The sequence below is a fragment of the Podarcis tiliguerta genome, assembly GCF_965153285.1.
Source record: "Podarcis tiliguerta genome assembly, chromosome: 2".
In the NCBI taxonomy this organism is placed as follows: Eukaryota; Metazoa; Chordata; class Lepidosauria; order Squamata; family Lacertidae; genus Podarcis; species Podarcis tiliguerta.
The window spans coordinates 92,273,861-92,292,686 of NC_139535.1; the positions used below are offsets into that span (position 1 = coordinate 92,273,861).

At 47.1% G+C, this 18,826-nt stretch overlaps 1 protein-coding gene across 7 annotated transcripts in view; it reads right to left on the minus strand.

The window, feature by feature from the left end:
* Nucleotides 1-3,014: 3,014 nt before the first annotated feature.
* CYTH1 (cytohesin 1) overlaps nt 3,015-18,826 on the minus strand; it is a gene marked incomplete at its 3' end in the record, with an annotated part of 57,182 nt that continues 41,370 nt past the window's right edge. For 3 of the 7 annotated variants that reach the window (XM_083430296.1, XM_083430295.1, XM_083430298.1), the window contains exons 5-13: nt 18,681-18,799; nt 17,412-17,492; nt 17,052-17,164; nt 16,255-16,403; nt 15,781-15,892; nt 8,116-8,192; nt 6,720-6,791; nt 5,617-5,771; nt 3,015-4,832 (exon numbers count right to left, since the gene is read on the minus strand). In XM_083430296.1, the coding sequence (XP_083286422.1) occupies nt 4,754-4,832; nt 5,617-5,771; nt 6,720-6,791; nt 8,116-8,192; nt 15,781-15,892; nt 16,255-16,403; nt 17,052-17,164; nt 17,412-17,492; nt 18,681-18,799 (957 nt within the window). Of the gene's footprint in view, nt 4,833-5,612; nt 5,772-6,719; nt 6,792-8,115; nt 12,886-15,776; nt 15,893-16,254; nt 16,404-17,051; nt 17,165-17,411; nt 17,493-18,680; nt 18,800-18,826 lie in introns of those variants that run through there. The other 4 variants (XR_014508736.1, XR_014508737.1, XM_083430297.1 and 1 more) reach the window with 4 other exon arrangements.

The following is an 18,826-nucleotide window of genomic DNA, read 5'->3' on the forward strand; positions in this document are numbered from 1 at the left end:
GGCTGATTCCTGTTTATATTCAGCAATGGTGCAAGGAAGTGTTTGTTATTTACTTTTGTATGTTGATGATATCTGTCTAATAACAACTGCACAAAAGCAAGTGTCTTGGTTTATAAACAGCCTAGGTAACAAATACAAACTGAAGTATTTGGGAGAGATTCAGAATTACTTAGGAGTAGAGGTTCAGAGAAATGAAGAGGGCGTCTACTCTCTGAGTCAGAAGGAAAAAATCGAAAAGTTACTGAAGACATATGGAATGGAGAGGGCAAATGAGGTTGACACTCCCATAACTACCCAGTACAAAAATGAACCAGAAGGGCAAAAATGTGAGAATGCAACAGCGTTTCATTCTCTGTTGGGTTCCCTGTTATATTTAAGTTGTTGGACAAGACCCGACATAACATTGGCAGTGCACATGTTAAGCCAAAGAAGTGCAGACCCGGCTCAGAGAGATTGGGTAGCACTTAAAAGAATCCTAAGGTATCTGAAAGGCACAAAAGATTACAAACTGGTGCTGGATACAGGATATGATCAGCAAGTGTATGCATACACTGATGCCAGCTGGGGGGACAGAGAAAATGGAAAGTCTACCACTGGCTATGCCATATATATTGGAAATGCCCTGGTTCAGTGGAAATCCCAGAAACAAACATTTGTTGCCACAAGTACTTGTGAAGCAGAGTACTCAGCCATAAGCGAATGTGTGTCACAAATAGAGTGGTTTGCTTGTCTAACAAAAGAGCTTGGAATACCTTCTGAAATGCCAATCACTGTGCTAAGTGACAACATGGCTGCACAACAGCTTGCTAACCAACAGAACTTTAAGAGCAAGAGTAAACATATAGCGATAAGATACGGAAATGTGAAAAATGCTTTGGAAAGAAATGTGTTAAAGGTACAGCACTGTAACACAAAATGTAATGTGGCAGATTTGTATACAAAATGTTTGGATGCTCCTAAATTTCGAGACTTAAGAGAATTATTAGGTCTCAAGCCTTTGACTTAAGGAGGAGTGTTGGGATTTGCAGGATACTGAGTAAGTCTGCAGGCTTCAACAGGATGATGCAATACTCTGTAAAGTGCTGGGTCAGAGTGACTCAGCAGGAATGGGGTTAATGTGATTGGCTATCACCTGTTTTAAAAGGAAAGCCTGTTTAACAGTGGTTGTGGTGGTTGTGCTGTGGTATGGTGGTGCTGTTGTGGAGAGTATTCGTTTGCCTTAAGGAGCAGGTACTCTGTATGGACTGTTTTTGTAAATACCTGTATATAGCTCACATTAAAAAGACTGCACTGGAAAAACCTGGGACTCAGAGCGTTTCTGCTAAAAGCGCCGCGAGGAATCGCGACAGGGACCAACCCTTGCTTTGGATATCAGAGAAAGGGGTGGAAGATCATGAGAAGCATGAGCATTGCTAACATATTCATCCCACCTATGACTTAATCAAACCAGGTTACCCACTACCACCACAGATAGCACATTGATTCTTATTTACATTTTGTGGGCACTGAAAACCATTTTGCAAAGCTGCTATAAACTTACATTCCTTAAGAAAAACAGCCTAGAGTGTTAAGAGATTATTTAAGGTAAGGTAATTTCTGCAGATAAGCATTCCTTTTCCCCTACAACCCAAATGTGATACCTTGGTGCCATCTGCTGGTTGCTGCTCAGGCTGCATGAGTTTGAAAAGTTGAACCAATTTTAGCAAGAGCGGGATCTTTAAAAGAAATATAGTGGACCCGAGCAGAATTTTGAAGTTCTTACTAAGAACCCATGCAGGAAATTAGCCAAAGTTCAACCCCATTTGCTCCATTATCAGGAAGAGCTGTGGTGATCAAGAAAGTCTGCATTAGATACACCACCTTTGTTCTGCTAATGTGTATTTTGAATGCAATTGTCTGACTGATTAATTCACTTTTGTAGAATCTGAGACACACTGGAGGTGAACACCCAAGTTTTGCTGGATGTTATTTAGACAAAGCAATTGTTGCCTATTTTTGGAGGTAATCCTGTTATTCTGTAAGTATACAGTGCTACTAAGATTTTAAAGCTTTATAATAGAGGTCAACTGGCATGTAAACCCCATCTAGGCACATCCCCCGAGACAGCTTTAAAAATCCAGAATCTGATGAAACAAAAACTGATTTTGCAAAGCCATGCAGGGGAAAGGCATAGACATAACACTATCTTAACATTATGCTGGTTTGTGACGAGGTGGGTTCAATGTAGGCATGCTTACACTTTACCCACAAGTGGGTTGCTCTTGCTGTTCCCCAAACATAACAACTTGCAGGTTCCACAGCTTGTGTACACTACTGTACTGTGGAGATGCAAACCCAAATCATCCACAGACTAGGGGCCCCACTGTAGCCTGCTGTCTTATCCCAAATCCACCAGGGTCTTCTCTAAGCCCCTCTCAAAAAACAACACCCTGGGCAGTATCCAGTTAAATAATTGTACCTGTGCAAGGATTTCTGCTAGCATAGTGGGACATCCACTCCCATCTCCCCACCCCCAAACACGCAATCCCCAAGCTCTGCTCCACAGGGTTAGGAGATTTTCCAGAACATGTTTGGGGAAATAACTTTCTGTTGAGCAAGGAGAATTTGTTGCCCTGTTTGCCTTAGTGCGAGCTTGAATACAACCCACTGTAACCTCATTTCCTAATGTACGCTTTATAACCTCTTTGCATCTGGCTACTGATAGCAGCTAGCTATCAGTAACCAATGTCAATGCTGGGAAGCCAGATGAATGCTTTACATTCTGGTCCCTTAACTTAAACCAATCTTACCAGCAGCTTTCCCTGGCAGATAAAGAAAAATTAAAGCTGGGGAGGGAAGCCACAATGAAACCCTTCCTCAGTATGGCTACAGAAATGTCCTCAATCTCACAGATCTAAATAGACTGGCCCAAGGCCCCTGAATTGCTTGATGTAATGCTACTAACCTCAAATAGGAAAACCACATAAATGTAGATCACAGAGACAGAGGCAGCCAAAGAAGGGCATAGAGCCAAGTGTGAGATCAACATTTATTTGCTGCAGTTGCTCTGTGCTAGTTCACAAGGTTGTGGCAACAAAAACCCAACAATGGGGTGGAAAAGGATTCAACACAAAAAACTGTAACCAAACTTTTTGACCAGGAGTAACTTCCACCTTCCTCCCGCAACCCCCTTGCTTCCCGCCCCCCCTTGTGCCACAGCAATTTTTTTAGAATTCTGCTGTTTCACAGAAAACAATCCTCTTATTTAAAAACAAATACAAAATAATCTAAAAGGAGAAAAATCTATACAGAGAGTATGTACATCTCCGATAAATAGATTAATACTGAGCTGGGGAAAACTGGAGCTTTTCCAAGGCGCATAATGAAATCAACAGTCGGGGAAAACCGTCTTCTTACGGCCTACCCCAGCTCAGTGCTCCAGGCATAAGCCATCATCTCATACCCCACCCACCCTGGGCTTCCAATGGTTCCCCAGCAACCAATCATCTGCTTGTGCTTCAGAGCCAAGAAGTGCCCCCACTGTCCAGGACAGCCTTCATCCCAATCCATCCACTCCCTCTACTGAAAAGTGCAACTGTAAGAAGATAGCCTATGTCAAAGAATCCAGAGCCAGCCTGTTTCAGCTTCTTTCTTCAGGGTAGCAGGGAATGGTGCAGGTCTTTTCTCTTCAGCTCTGTCTGCTCCCGATTGCAATGTTAAACAAACAAACAAAAAACGGAGGAAGCTCTGGCTGCAGGGATAAATTTTTGTGCCCAGTTGCTGGATGAGAGGGTTTCCCAGCAGCCACTGGCAAAGGGGTGAAAAGCCTCCCTGTAAACCATCCATGAGGGTTACGCTACCTGCCCACCCACAACCACATGCATGCCGCTAGCTCACAAGAGCACCGCCTTCTCAGCTGGGCAAGGTTGCTTGAGTGAGCCCTCTGCTGGCCTCATTCCTGCTTCACATACGAGGCAGCCTAAGTCAGTGCCCTCTAGAACGAGGGCAGGGGAAATCCTGGAGGTGGCAGCCTTGCTATTCATCATGCCAGCTGTTGGGACTGACATTCTCGGTTGCTTATTACTCAACGTGGTTAATAAAACTCCTTGCGACAGAGAACCCTGGAAATTAAACATGAAAGAGCATACAGCTCAACTGCTTTGGGGGAAAGAAGCCATTGGGCTTACCTGTCCAAAGAACAGGGAGCAACATGGCGATGCAGAGGGCCACAGGGATCTCTCTGCTTCAGTGCTAAAGAGCCATGCCCCCAACCTCTGCTGCAGACTGATCTATGCCTTTGGCAGTTTGTGGTCCATTCCTGATTCAGGGTCTCGGAGAGTATTAGGCCTAAAGCCTGGTACAGCCGACACTTCTCGCTGGCAGCTTGAATAGGTCTGCCTCACCATCGGCACAGGCAAGGAGCAAGTCAGCCACGGTAGCAGAAAAGACCCCAACAATTCTTCTCTTCCTGCCACTTGGGCTACCAGTGACGTGGTTTGGCTTCAAGCTGCCCAGCTGAGGGGCTGGCAGGGAGATGGCATTCTTGCAAATTAAATAAGTCAGTGAGAGCTGGTGGTTGCCATCAACATAGCCTACCCCCCGCAACTCTTCCTGCCCCCAAACCAGAAAAGAATAGCAAAAGCTGAAGCTAGTCCCCCCTCGGGGTCATAATGCAGAGCAGGCGGGTCTGTGTCGTCTCGCTCCTCTTCCTCTCTGCCAGGAGACGGAGAGGCAACAGCTGCCAATGTCACTGCTACTCAACAAAGCCATGTGGCTAATGTCTCTTGGTGGAGGAGACCTTCTTCTTGCGTGCAGCAAGCATCTCGTAGAATGGATCCCGGCTAATTGCAGCTCTGAAGAGAGACAAGTGGGAGGCGGGGGGGGGGGGGAGAGAGAGTGAGTAAAAAAACCCACAAAGTGTTAAGGGAAATCCCCAACTGATTGGAGATGCCACCTAGCACATAATTATAGGATCAGTCCACCCCCTTAGCGACTGTTTCTGGAAGGAAGCATTATTTAGCTTGAAGAGGGAGCAGGAAGATCAGGGGGACTGCACTTCATTAAGGGCTGCCCTATTTCCCCCTCATAACCCACAACCCACTGGCAAATCTCAACCAGGGAGCTATAGAGAGGGCCCATTCTCAGCTGCTACATCTCCTCCCCAAAATTCCAGGTGCCCACCTAACCACAGAGTTGCGCCCCCACCTCCCTCACAGTGAGGAAATCTAGAGGAATGGGAAATAATTCTTTTCATGGGAGGGGTGTTTACAGCTACTCCACCCTTTGCCCATGTAAGCCTTATAAGAAGCTGCTGCAGGAGAGGGACTGTGAGCTACTTCATGGGAGGCATATTTCTAGGGCTAAGGCTGAAACTGAAGCTCCCTTGTTAATTTGGGCTATTGGATGCTACATTTTTAAGTAATCTTTGTTATATTTATAAGCGCTGAAATGTGTTTTTTGAGGTTTGTTATTATGAAATTGTTTTGTAGTATTTGTTTGAAATGCACCTTTGTTTCTTTGTCGTAAGCCAATTTGAGCATTTGTGTGTGTGCAGAAAAGCAACATACGAATGAATGAATGACACATTGCTCAAGCAAACTACCCAGATCCCTTCACATCATTCCTGCCCCTCCTCACTTGATGCATTTCATCCACTCTTCCTTCTCCTCTGGGGTGGGTGCAGAGATGCGGTAGACAGTGTGGTTCCCTTCCACCACACGCCCGTCTGCCTCAGTCTTGCAAGCCTTGATCACCTGGTCCTTGTTGTCAGGGATATACAGCTCGAAGCAGTTCTGCAAGAAGAGAAGGATAAACAGAACTGATTTGTGGCCAACACCAGCTCAAACTTTCTGCATATTCCAGGGATTTCCCAGACATCCTTCAAGAGCAGGAATTACAGGATTTTCGACAGCAAGTAACCAATTCTCTGGTATGACTTCCTGACAGCAATGCAACACTCTGGGAAGGCAACTCTCATCAAGGGCCTACAATTCCACTAGCTGGGTCAGCATTCCTGGCCCACTGCAGCTATCACCAGAACGACTTGATAGAAATCACTGGCAAGCTGTCTGAGGATCAGACGTAATTATGAATAAGCCTTTTACCCACACATGCAGCCCCACTGCTCCTCAAGAAAGCAAACTAGAAATATCACTGATTAACCACAGTTTCCCCATTTCATCCAAACAAGGAAACTATGGGTGAAGACTTTTTGATTGGATTGATCACAAAGCAGAGGAAGGAGTGAACTAGCTGGGAACAGGAATGGAGCTTTTTCCTATCTTGGCTATTTAAGCTCTGATAGCATTATCCAAGTGTAGTCACTAACAGCTCAGATGCGACAGGGTCCTTCAACACCTTGGAGACCTCCAAAAGACAGTGCATATTCTGCACTGCAGAAGCACAGAAAATAGTACTTTGTGTGCAGGTTTAAAATCATCTTGCAAACATCTCAAGCATTTTGCTCTTAGGGCAGAAAAGATGAGTCAAGTCTCAAAAGCCTGACTTATCCCTGCACAGGATTTTTCTGTAGCCAGCTGGGTGTCCTTGCATAGCTTTCCCTCTTCCCCCATGGCAGAATCAGAATCAACTCTACAAAAGTGGGCAAGCTTAGTTAATGATTTGCATAATTCAGTTTTTTCTTGGTACCATACTTTTCTTTCTTTTTACGTGCACACAGTATCTGCAGCCTGGGCTCCCACCCAGTTAGGAAGTGCTCTCCAGCACTGGCATTTACTCACGGGCTTCTTGGAGTCTTCAACCTCACGGATACTCAGATTCTCCAAGGGAATGATGCCTCGTGGCTCCTTGTCCTGCAAGACGACAATTTGTTAACTCAGACACATCCAGACTGGTTCATTCTGACAAAATATTACAGGTTCTTCCATCCCAACATTGAACAGGAAGAACACTGCTCTCAAGACAGATTCATTCTTAATGCTCATTTGAAAGGAGTAGCCTACTGTTGCAAACACAACCATGGCATCTGACAGACTTAACAGCTTTATTAGGGCATTCGCTTTCATGGGTCCACAACAGAATGCGCTGCACCCAATATATATCCTTGAGATGTCTGATTTGGCCACAGTGGCACATGCCTCAGTTGCATCCCGTTTCGATTACTATAACACACTCTACATGGGGCTACCTTTGAAAAGTGTCCAGAAGCTTCATCTGGCTCAAAGAGCTGCAGCCAGATTGTAGACTGGGGCTGATTGAGAGCCCCTTGTTACAACAGCTCTACTGGCTACCAGTCTGTTTCTAGGCACAATTCAGAGTGCTGGTTATATATCCTATAAAGCCCAATACAGTTTGGGTCCTAGCTATCTGAAAGACCGCAATCCCTCATACAAACCTGCCCAGGATCTGAGATCTTTGGGGGAGGCCCTTCTCTCAGTCCCGCCACCCTCACAGGCACCTTTGGGATGTGGGAGAGGGCCTTGTGGTGGCTGCTCTCGGACTCTGAAACTCCTTCCCTAGAGAAGTTTGACTGGCTCCTTCCTTGCTGTCCTTCCGCCAGCAGCTGAAGACTTTCTTGTTACAACAGGCTTTGGGCAACTGACTTGCTTTTAATGAAAGGGCTGGTGCCATACTTTTTTCAATGTAACTATCTGTACCTTTCTAATAATATATAGTTAGTTTAGATAGTTTTAAAACTATAAAGGTTTGTTTAACTAACTGCTTTTTAATAAGTAATAGTTTTTCTTCCTGTGTTTTTAGCTGTTCTTATTGTAATGTGTAAGCCACCTTGAATCCTTGTCAGGGGGGAAAGGTGGTATGTGTGTATATATTAAATAATTAAAGCCAAGTCTGCAGGCTTCCTCAACCTCGGCCCTCCAGATGTTTTTGGCCTACAACTCCCATGATCCCTAGCTAGCAGGACCAGTGGTGAGGGATGATGGGAACAGTAGTCTCAAAAACACCTGGAAGACCAAGGTTGAGGAAGCCTGCTCTACACCATTCCCACACCAATCAGTAAGAGCTCAGCTATGCAGTTGACTCCAGATAACCCATGTCCTGGGCTCTTACACGAGCCTAAGACTACATACCATAGTCCATCTTTCAAAACTGCACATTAGCAATCCCATCATGGGATCACGTCCGTGGACACTTACGAGAGCACCCTGTGCCACTCACCGTGGTGTACTCAAAGTAGTAAAGGCAGTTGTCCGTCAAGATGAACCAGCGCCGTTTCCACGTCTTCACCCGGCCACCTGCGCAGAGAAGAAGCAAGCTTGACAATGCATGCCCAGGCCGAAAGGAGGGTGCTGGGCACAAGAGCAGCTAAGGCAAAGGCAGAGCTAAGAGCCTACAGGCACAAGTAGGCGGTGTAAGAGAGCGAGTGGCGTCAGCAGTGCAAGCAGAGCCAGCCGCACACCACACCAGCAGCAGCAGCAGCCAGTGGCTACATGGCGAGCATAGCAGCTGAAGGGGGCAGGCGGAAGGCAGAGGTGGTGGTCATCAAGAGAAGTGCCCTGCTGCATATACTATGGAGCAGACATGGATCTGCCGACATGCTGGGGAAGGAAGAGGCATCAGTGTCCTGCTAGTGCTGGGATCTACCTACTTAGGCTCTTTATGGACAAAGCTCATAGCTTAGTCAGATTCTGAGCTCCATGGGATTCTGTTTGCCCTGTTTGCATCCTGCCTCATATCCAGCTCCAACTAATTTAAAAAGAAAGACGCACCAAGAGTCTTCCCAACAGACAACCCATGGCTACACAGTCTTTCTCAGCTATGGGTTCTTGTCCCTGAGACTTGCCTGCCCGGGTACATACAGTTCCAGGCAAGAAGCAGAGCTTAACAAGAGCTTCAGGATTAAAAAGGGATGCGTACTGAAACTAGGAATCAGCTATTCCCTTTCCTGCCTCAGTGTGGCTTTTAAGTTGGGCCTCCAGAGCTCCACCCAAAAGGCGGGGTGTGGGGCGGGGCCTGAAATACAAACATGACCTGAAAGTCTTTTCTGTATAAGCCCATCTCAGAATAAAAGTTCTATGGAATCCCGCTCTGGTGACTTTTAGTCAGGGTGAGGTGAGAGGGATTGGCTTAGAACTGGAACCCATTCAGAAAGATGCCCCCACCCATCATCCCATCAGTAAACACAGGAGACTCCAGTGGCCCTTCCCAAATTGACACTGAAACTCAAGTGTCCAGGATCCAAATCCAGGGTCTTGGGAAAAGTTTTTGCACAAGCCATCACCAAAATAATGATAATAAAAAGAATCCATACCAGACAGCTCAGATCCCAAGTACAGGGTCAGAGACCTTGCGACTGCCAGTCAATACAGCGGGGGTCGTTTTGAACACCAAGAGACCCCCAGGACCACCTCCAGCAAAAGCCACCTTGCACCTCACTTGTGAAAACAACAGAATGCTGTAGCTGCAGGCCCTCCTCGCTTGGCCTCCCCAGTTAGAGGCTGCAAACAACAGCACGTCCAAGAGAGGTGGGGAATACAGGACAGGGAGGCAAAGATGGAAAGATCTCAGTGGTGGAGAGGGCAACAATTTTGGGTATTTTCTGTCAGCATTGGCTGCTCTCTCAAGCCCACGGCAGTGGAGATGAACCAACGAGATTTAAAAGGTGCAGAACACTAGAGACCCCTCCTAAGGAGGCCCTGACAGCCACAGACCAGCACATACAACAATGAGACCTCATTCAGCAACACAAGAAGGGAAAGAAAAGGGGAAAAATAAGACAAAACAAGCCAACTGCTCCAGATAGTGCCTGCCACAGTCCCCAGGGAACACAGAAAACCCCACCTGTTGGGAGCCCCTGGCATCATGGGGTGGCCCACTGCACCACCACTGCCAACCTTCTCAGAAGAGCCACTGCAGGGATCCTCACTCTCTGGTGCTGGGGCACACGCCTTTTACGAGGAATGCCAGGAATCTTAAGGCCCTTCTCAGCCCCAAACACTGGAGAACTGCTGCCGGTCAAGAGTAGACCAGGGTGAGGAAACAGAGGCCCATGAGATTGGCCTCATGGGACAAATTTGACAGGTGGACCGGGCTACTGATCCACCCATCACACGATGTCACATGGCAGACAGGCATGGCTTTGCAAGCCTTCATGTCACTCCCCTTCAAACCCTATGTCGGGGGTTTACAATAAAAAGATGGGGTTTCAGAGGCAAGTGCTTTAACATAGTCTTAAGGCTGAAAAGTGCAATTGGAAGCAGCTTCCACCCCCCCTTGGAAGGAGGATCCACTCACTAGAAAGAAAGGTGTGTTTTGCAAGGAAAGCCAGTGGAGGGGGACTTCACCAGCACTCTGCCTTTGCTTGCAAAACACAACTTTCTGCTTGCCTTGACTATACACATCTGTTCCCAGTAGAAGGATTTAGACTCCACTCTTCAGCTGACCAGGATTTGTGGGGAAAGGCCTTGCGGGCCGGGATTAGCCCATGTGCTGGAGATTCCCCACCTTTAGAGTAAACAATACTGGGCTGTATGGACCAATGGTTTGACCTGGTATTAGGCAGGTTGCTACCGTCCTATCGGAAGAGTACACAGTGAAACATCTCTAGGGAGCACTAGACAAAAGATGCTTTTTAGTGTGTGCAAGTTCCAAACAGGTTGTGTTAAGGGTCTGAGGCAAAAACCCAAGTTGGAATTTCACTCACAAAGTTGTTTTCATGCTAGAACAGCATTTGAGGTACAACAGCCTTGTGAACAAAGCGGGGGGCAGGCGGTGTCATTACCCCACACACCCTGTTAAGGAGCCCCCAAGCGAAGCTGCTAATAACCAGCTAGAATTACCCAAAGTATTTTTCCCTCAGGACGAGTATAAATAAGCTCATGAGACCAGGATATTAACCAGTGGTTTCTAGCCATGGTTACTGTTCAATGAGTGTGTCCCATCTGCTATAAGCCAAGTCCACAAAGTTTTGAAATCTTTTAAGCTGGCTACCAAATGTTCATGAAGCAACGTTGTTTGAGAGGTTTTCCAATTTGCTGTCAGTTTTAAGAAGCTGAGGGAATAGACCCTGCCCATTCATTATGCAGCTTTTCCTCCTCCACCATGACATGGCATTAAATTTAGAAGCCAGGAATATACAATATATACTTTGGATATATATATTTAGCGGTCTGGAGACTTCCAGAGAATGAAGCCACAAGAATTTCTGCTGATTCTTTGTTTTAAGTTATTCTGGTTGCCAAGAAACTCTAAAAAAAAAAGCTAACCCCAATTTAGGCTAATACATCTGGGATAGAGGAAGAGACTCTTAATCTCAGAGTAGTGGGTTTGAGCCGCACATTGAGCAAAAGATTCCTGCATTGCAGGGGGTTAGACTGGATGAGCCTAGCGATCCCTTCCAACTCTACAAGTCTGTGATTCTATCACATTAAACAAATTAACATTCTCCCTTCGTTTATGATGGCGCGAGTCAATGTTCTCCAAAGGATGGCACAAAAGACTCATCAGCCATGGAATCATTGGGTGGCCAAGGCCCCGTCTCCACCTCCACCTCCCTACCCTTAAAAATGGAAGCAGTGACCTACTCCACAGGGTTGTTGCAGAGTTAGGCGGGATAAGGATTGGAAAGGATTTACAGTGTTATAAATGGAGTGGTAAGAACCATGATGCGTTACCCAATCAAGATCTTAACAGCTCACTGCTGCCAGCGTCTCCCTAGCTCTCTGGGCCTCTTCCCTCCACCAACTGGGACTCCAATGCCATGCAGCTGCCAGCATGCATCAGCTTAGCACAATTAATACTTCATTAGTCCTTGTTACAAGAGGCCTCCCCTTCTTTCTGCTGCCTGCGAATTCTTAGGGCCCTTCAGGACAAATGTCCTACGTTAATAACCAGGCTTCTGCAGTTCTAAACTTTATCTCTTGGTTTGGGAATTATTTTAAATGAAAAGAGGTTGAGAAATCTGTAATAGAAATGTACTGAGATATTTTCTCCATGAAAGGAATGCGGCTTTCTCTTAATACTAGCTTTGCCCTTTTCCAGCTTAATGGGAAGGGGGGAAACCCAAGGGGAAGAGCTTTCAGTGGGGCATAGAAAGTGCTGTGGGAATGTTGGGAGGCAGGGGGTGGGGCTTGTCATGTGACCTGCAGTAATGTAATGGGGCAAGTGCAGTAAGTGCAGGTAGCACCAGCGCAGCCATGCGTGGACACCCCACCACCATGAACAGCTATGCCTGCTGGGATAAGGAACCACGGTTTGCCAGCTGCTTGCTGCAGGGCTGGTAATAAGGCATCACCAATGCCTGGATGGTTTCATGATGGCAGCTGTGCACTCGCTGTGGCTGCACTGCTGGGCCTACTGGAGCAGGAAGCAGCCAGTCTTAGGAAGCGCACACAGAGTTTCTTGGCAAGAGCAGGCCAGGCTCAGTGGCTATGCACCCTCTCAGGCCAGATTCACAGTGTCAGTTCCCAGAGAGATGTGGCCGCGCTGCCATTTTCAAGCAAAGGCGCCATACTGCACAGCAACGTCCATGCCGTGAGGAGCTGCCTCTTCTTGAGGGGTATATAGTGACCTCCCTGCCCCCTGCCTCTTTGGGGCAGACAAAAGGCTGGTTCTTCACCGTTGCATCCTACAATGTGGTTCTGACTCCTAAAAATCCAGGGTACTGACAAGGCTGGGGAGAGAGATACTGCCAGGCTCAGACCTGGCCCTGTTGGGAAGCTTCTTTGGGGCAATTTTTTGAGGGGTGGGCCAAACAGGACATGGAAACTCCGCCTTCCCATCACCCCCCCCCAACCCACTCACCATCCCACCTGCCCCCCAGTTCCCCATGGACTGTGCAGCCAGTTAGCAACGGTGGCAATAGCAGCGATAAGACTAGTAATAATCACCAGCAATTTAAAAGAACGGAAGAACAGAAAAATAAAGAAGCATGGCAGCACACCCCTGGCCCCAGCGAAGCTAGCGAGGGGATATGGGGGTACGTACCTCCTGGAGTTTGGAGGGCAGGGAAAGGCAGTGCCAAAATCATGGAAACATACAAAATGAGGGAGAAAAGAAAATTAAAAAACAAAGGACTTTTTCAAATCTGCCCTTCGCGCACACCCCAGTTGCTGCTAGCAGGGGGCGCTGCCCAAGCTAATGAAAGGTGTTGAGCATTAGGGAAAAGAGGGTTGGCAGAAGGGCTTTTCCCAAAACCAGGCCCACGTTTCTCCTGTTGTGGTGCAGGTCTCCCTCTCCACTAGAATACCAAGAAGGAGAGTGCCCACCTCAAGGTCATCAGGGTGCCAAAGCCAAGGACACAAAAGCCCCAGCAACTCCTGGCAAAAAAAAAAAATAGGTTTGTCCTTGTTGCTAGCTTAGGAAATCCTGGCAGCGTCAGGAATTTGCTTGCCACAGGAATGGCTCCCTGGTCACAGAATTAGTGATTTTAGTGCCAGGGCTGGTGACAGCTGTTAAAGTGGCCTGCAGCCCAGACTCCTCCATGTGGGGGTGGCATGCATCATTCGCAGGCGGAAGCAATCAGCAATTTGCTGCTGGGATTCAGCTGGAAGACAGCCAAGGCCCCTGCCCCCAAAATCGTGTACACACGAGGAATCGCCTCTGGTGATTACCAACGCAGTTTGGAGCTTTCACAGGCCAAATTAATCTCACTCTCCAAGGATTTTAGGCATGTCTTTGTTTTCTGTCGCCACCCTGCGGCACTGTATCCCAGAATGAAGCTCTACCAAGTCCTGGGCACTCAGTGGAAGGGTAAAACCACAGGATGCTGTCTGAGTGATTGCTCCTAACTCAGCAGATTTAGCATTTTGTGATAAAGTCAGCAACATGGTCCCGCAGGGACCAAGGGGACTTCCTTCCCATGTAATGGGGGACAGAGACAGGTAGTATTGGGAACCAGGGGGCCTAAATTTGGATATAGCTGCAGCCTAGAATTCCCAATTCAAACATCCCCGTTCAGGCAGAAAAGCTCACCTATCTGCGAAGAAAAAGATTCAGGCCAGTTCTTTCTACTGCCTCTGAGAAAGCTAGCCACAGGAGAAATTCCCAAAGTTGGAAAAGGCCATGCTGAACTGAGTTCTCATTGCAATGTCTGCACTCTTTGCATTAGTACCTGCAGTTTTTTAGTCACAATTTTTAAAATCCGGCGTTAAAACCAAACAAACCCACCCACCCCACCTTTGCACCTGACACAGATACACACACCAACATAGATCTGGTGAATGCTTCCTGAACTGAGACACAAGCGGGCTGGAGTTTGAAACAAATAGAAAAGAGGATTTGATCATGAGATCCAACCAAGGCTTATTTAACTATAAGGCAGCTATGCTGTGTGTTATCCTGTGTTTATCGATTTTGATAGCTCGTTGCCTTGGCTATAGCATGATCACTGTCTTTCCTGTGTCTTCATTTGTTTATCTATTGGGTGGATCTGGAGTTAGGGAAGAAAATTGTGGAGTTTTTGCCAGAAAACATCCTTCCCGGTCCGAAATGAAACTATCTCTTAGGCCTTCTCTTCTGGCTGAACTTCAAGATCACGTATCTTTTCTAAACATACTTAACAAAGAATGGAAACTTCATTGCAAACAAAATTTATGTTTTGCTACAATTACAACTGTAATATACAACTGTGTTTTCAAGCAACCATATATTTGCTGCGTACGTGAAGGTCTAAAATTGTAAACTGTAAAATATTCTCAAGTTATATCCATGTCCATAATGGTGCACCTAGCAGCCTGTCCTTAAGTCTGCTTTGTGAGCAAGCCTCATTTCTGTCTCCACTGCCGTGCAATGCAACCTCTTATTTTAAAATAATTAAAATGTATGTTCTAAATAACAATATCTATCAATCCTTTGTCATTTTGTTGCATGGGCTTTGGTTGAAAGGAAAAGAAAGGGCACGATTTAGAAGGCGTGTCGTTCAGACTCAGCACTGAGTCTCAGCTCAGACATCATTCCCCAGGAATATATCGAGTGTGTGCATCCTCCCTCAATCCCTTGGAATCAAAAGCATCTGTTTCCATTTTATTTCATCAAATGCTCCAAGCAAAAAGAGGATGGTTACACATTCAAACATAGATGAATAATTCCATTAGCCATATTTCATTAAAGATTCAGTGATTGCAAATTTGAATATTCAAAGGATTTGTGCTTTCAAATTTGATTTGCAGATTCCAAGTGATTTAAACAGCCCTAAAGGTGGTGGGAAGAGAAATCGGAGAAACAAACCAGCCAGGGAGCTGCTCCAGCCATAACCTGGCAAGACAACTGAAACATTCTGAGTGAGCAGGAGAAAGATGGTCAAGGGCTGCACAGGGAAAGGCTGGTGGGCTGGTGGATGCCTTGCAGGTGCCATGCATGCACTGCCGGTGCGCACACAGCGGGGATGTGGGAGGTGATGCCAGAGACTAGCCTCCAATGTCAGGTGAGAAGCACAGAACCACAGACAAGTCTTGGGCTAACGCTTAGTCCACTGTGGTTAGGAATATTGGAGCCAGGGAAAAAAATCCCAAGTTTATCTGCTGTTCCTGGGGCCCATGAAACCAATGTGTCTTCCTCACTGTCATAAGCACCCCACCCCACCAAATCACCGAAACCAGTCGGCCATGCCCAAGTTAAGAGAACTATTAGGGGACGCTGAGCACTGCAACCAAGACTGCCCTTGCTGGACATCCTGCTGAAGCATGGATGATTAGGAAAGCATCCTGAGTTCGGCAATGGGTATATGTTGTGCTGGACTGTGGCCACCGAGCCCCATGCAAAAAATAAAAAACGAAGAAGTCACCAGACTGCAGCCGAGCTCCCTGCTCCCTGCAGCCTATGCCATGGCGACAGCCGCACTGCTCCGCATGGCTGAGGCCTTGCACCTTGCGCAGATGCACTCACCGAGCTTCAGAAGCCAGCCTTCACGGTCTGGGTTGAAGAAAGTGTGCGTCAGGTCATTGCCATCATCCTCGGGAATTTTGAAGGGCTCGTTTTTAATGCTGTCGTACAGATTCTGGTAGGAGGAAGAGAAACGCATTGGGGGCCTGTGCAAGTCCCACTCCTGCTTCCCAGGAGGAATAGCCAACCTGGGAAGGGACCAGCGTTTGCATGCAGAAGGTGCTGGGTGAAATTCTCCACATCTAACATGCAAAAAAGTAACGGGTAGCAGGCAACGTGAAAGATCTCTGCCCAAGGCCCAGGAGAGAGTCTCTGTCAACCAGATCAGACGCAAGAGGACAATAGTGGGTTAGATAGACTAATATGACCAGGTACAAAGGCAGCTTCCAATATTCCAATGACCCGCCACCCCCATGTCCCTTATCGCAGTCCTGTGATTTCCAAACACTACTTCCACTCCCTTCCCACAAAGCTCACCCTAAGTAGCTCCTCGGGCAGGTCCCCGCCATCATTGATGCCACGATTCATGGCAATGAAGCGCTCCACTGTTGGCTTGTCCTTAACGTTGGGATTATGAAGACTGGTGTTGAGCATGATGATGGCAAACGAGAGCACATAACAGGTATCTGGGGTGGAGAAAGGTGTGAAGGATGGATCAAGCACAGAATGGGCTGCCCTTTGGCTCCATCCATTACCAAGGCACAAACTCAAGACAATTGGGTAGCCTAGGAAGTGTCATCAAGTCCCAGGATGCATGCTCTGTATTGGGTTGTTTGCTATCTTGGGGTGGGTGGGTGGCTGGATGGGGAGCCCTGCTGGATCAGACCAAAGGCCCATCTAGACCAGCATCCTATTCTCAGAGTGGTCAACCAAATGCCTGCAGAATGCCCACAAGGAAAACACAAGCTCAAAATCCCCACTTGTGATTCCCAGGAACTACTTTTCAGAGGCATTCTGCCTCTGACAGTGGAAAGAGAACATAGCCACCATGGCTAGCAGCCACTGATAGCCTTATACCTGTGAACTTGGTCTTTCCAAGCCATCCAAAGTTGGTGGCCATTCCTCCATCTTGTGGGAGCAAAATCCACACTTTTAACTATGGGACAGAACTTTGTGTTGCCCAGTGGCCAGCCCTTCTTCACTCCCAAGCAACAAAGCCTGAAAATCTAGCAGTGGGAGCCAGAAGGCAGCCAGCCGAGAACTCTCTGAGGATGCTCCAGGAAAAACTGCATCCCTTGCTGCCTGTAGAGTTCAGCATGTCAATTCGTGCATACCTGTTGACTGGAAGACACCGGGGTTGCATTGACAGTACCGTTGTGCAAAGGCTTCCATCATCCGATCAATCTTTTGTGCTTCGCCCGGCAACCGGAAGCTCCAAAGGAACTGCCTGCAGGGGAAACGAACACATAGTCAGCTAAGCTGCCACAGAAGTAACATTCCTCGGCAGAAGAGCTGTGTGATGTGCCAGAGACTTCCAAGTCACACATTTCCCTCTGTGTGCGTGCACTGCAAATCCCTCCTCTTTCCTAGGGAGCCCCAAAGCCCACGCATGTCCTTTTCTTGTCTTTTCCGTGCAGGACAAGAGAAAAAGGACACACCTCTGATTCACTCGCAAACATCCTGCTGCCACTCACCGCAGTGCCTGGACAAGGTTGAGGTCTGTAAACTCATGCAGCTCCACGAATGAGTGCAACACCTGGATATTGAAATCATCTCTGTGAGGAGGCAAAAGAATAGGGGAACATGTGAGAGCGACCAAACTCACCTATCCCATACAGCCGCCAAACCCCCGCTGCTGCCAAGAACTGGGCTCTCCTTCTGGCCTGGCCTGGATCATAGGAAGCTGCCTTATCCCAGGTGGGACTCCTCTCTCTCCATCTAGTCCAATATTGTCTGTTCCAGTGGTTCCCATATTTCCCCACCCCAGCATGGACTACTGGATGGACTGGGCAGACCGCTTAATGATTTTTTTGGCTGTTGCAATGTGCCATGCTAGACACAGTATGGTTTTTAATTGTATTTTATTACTCCTTTCATTTCTTATATATTGTATTTTATTGTGTCCACAGAATTAAAATCAAAACACAATATAAGAAATAGGGGAAGCAATCAAAATGCAATTAAAAATCAATTATGAATGTTTGATGCTACGGAGTTGCCACCTCCCATCTTCAGCTACAAATCCAGACACACCTGGATGATGTTAGTGGACCTCTGGTGGTCTATGCACCAGAGTTTGGAAACCCCTGGTCTATTCTGACAGGCAGTCTTTCTCCAGGGAAAGACATGTAGAGAAGGTTCTCTGTCGTGACTTGCTACCCAATCCCCCATCATATTAATTGCTACCCAATCCTGGATCATTTTAACTGGATATGCCAGGAACTAGACCTTCTGCATGCATGCAAAATATTCAGTGTTCAATCTGTCAGTTCTGGGCCTTGAAGATGGCCTGGTGTCTATCCTTAAGAAGTTACCAGAAGTCTTCCAAGAAGCTTCAGAACACAGGAAAGTTATTTCAAGGCTTTAGGTGTGAAATACATAAAGGCTGGGTAAAATACCCAGCTGCAGTGAGAACGATCCTGAAGTCCCACAGTTTAAATATTCACAATTTCAGTTGGCATTCCTCAGCTGTCCCCCGCAACTAGGTAAGCACAGCTTGGGTCAGGTCACAGAAACCCTCCAATTAGCCAAGAATGCTCCAAGGTCCTGACTATGAACTCCTGTTCAGCCAGTCCACATGGGAAACTCGAAACAATGGGGCACTGGCAAGAGATCTCTTGGGATCCCAAGTTCTTTTCCCATTTCTTGAATGCCCATGAGAGATAGGAACCAAAGTCCATTATGGTAGCAGCTATAAAGTTATAGCTGCTATACCAAGTCCCAAAGCTCCCTTCTTCCATTACCTTTCACCCAAGTAGTCACCAATGGCTGTCTTGTTGAGCCCTTCCCCTTTGTAGAGGAACTGGGCAATGTCATCGCGGGTGTTCTTCAAGAGGTCGTTCTCTATCAGAAACTGGATTCCCTGCAAGCACAGAAAGAAGAGGATGTC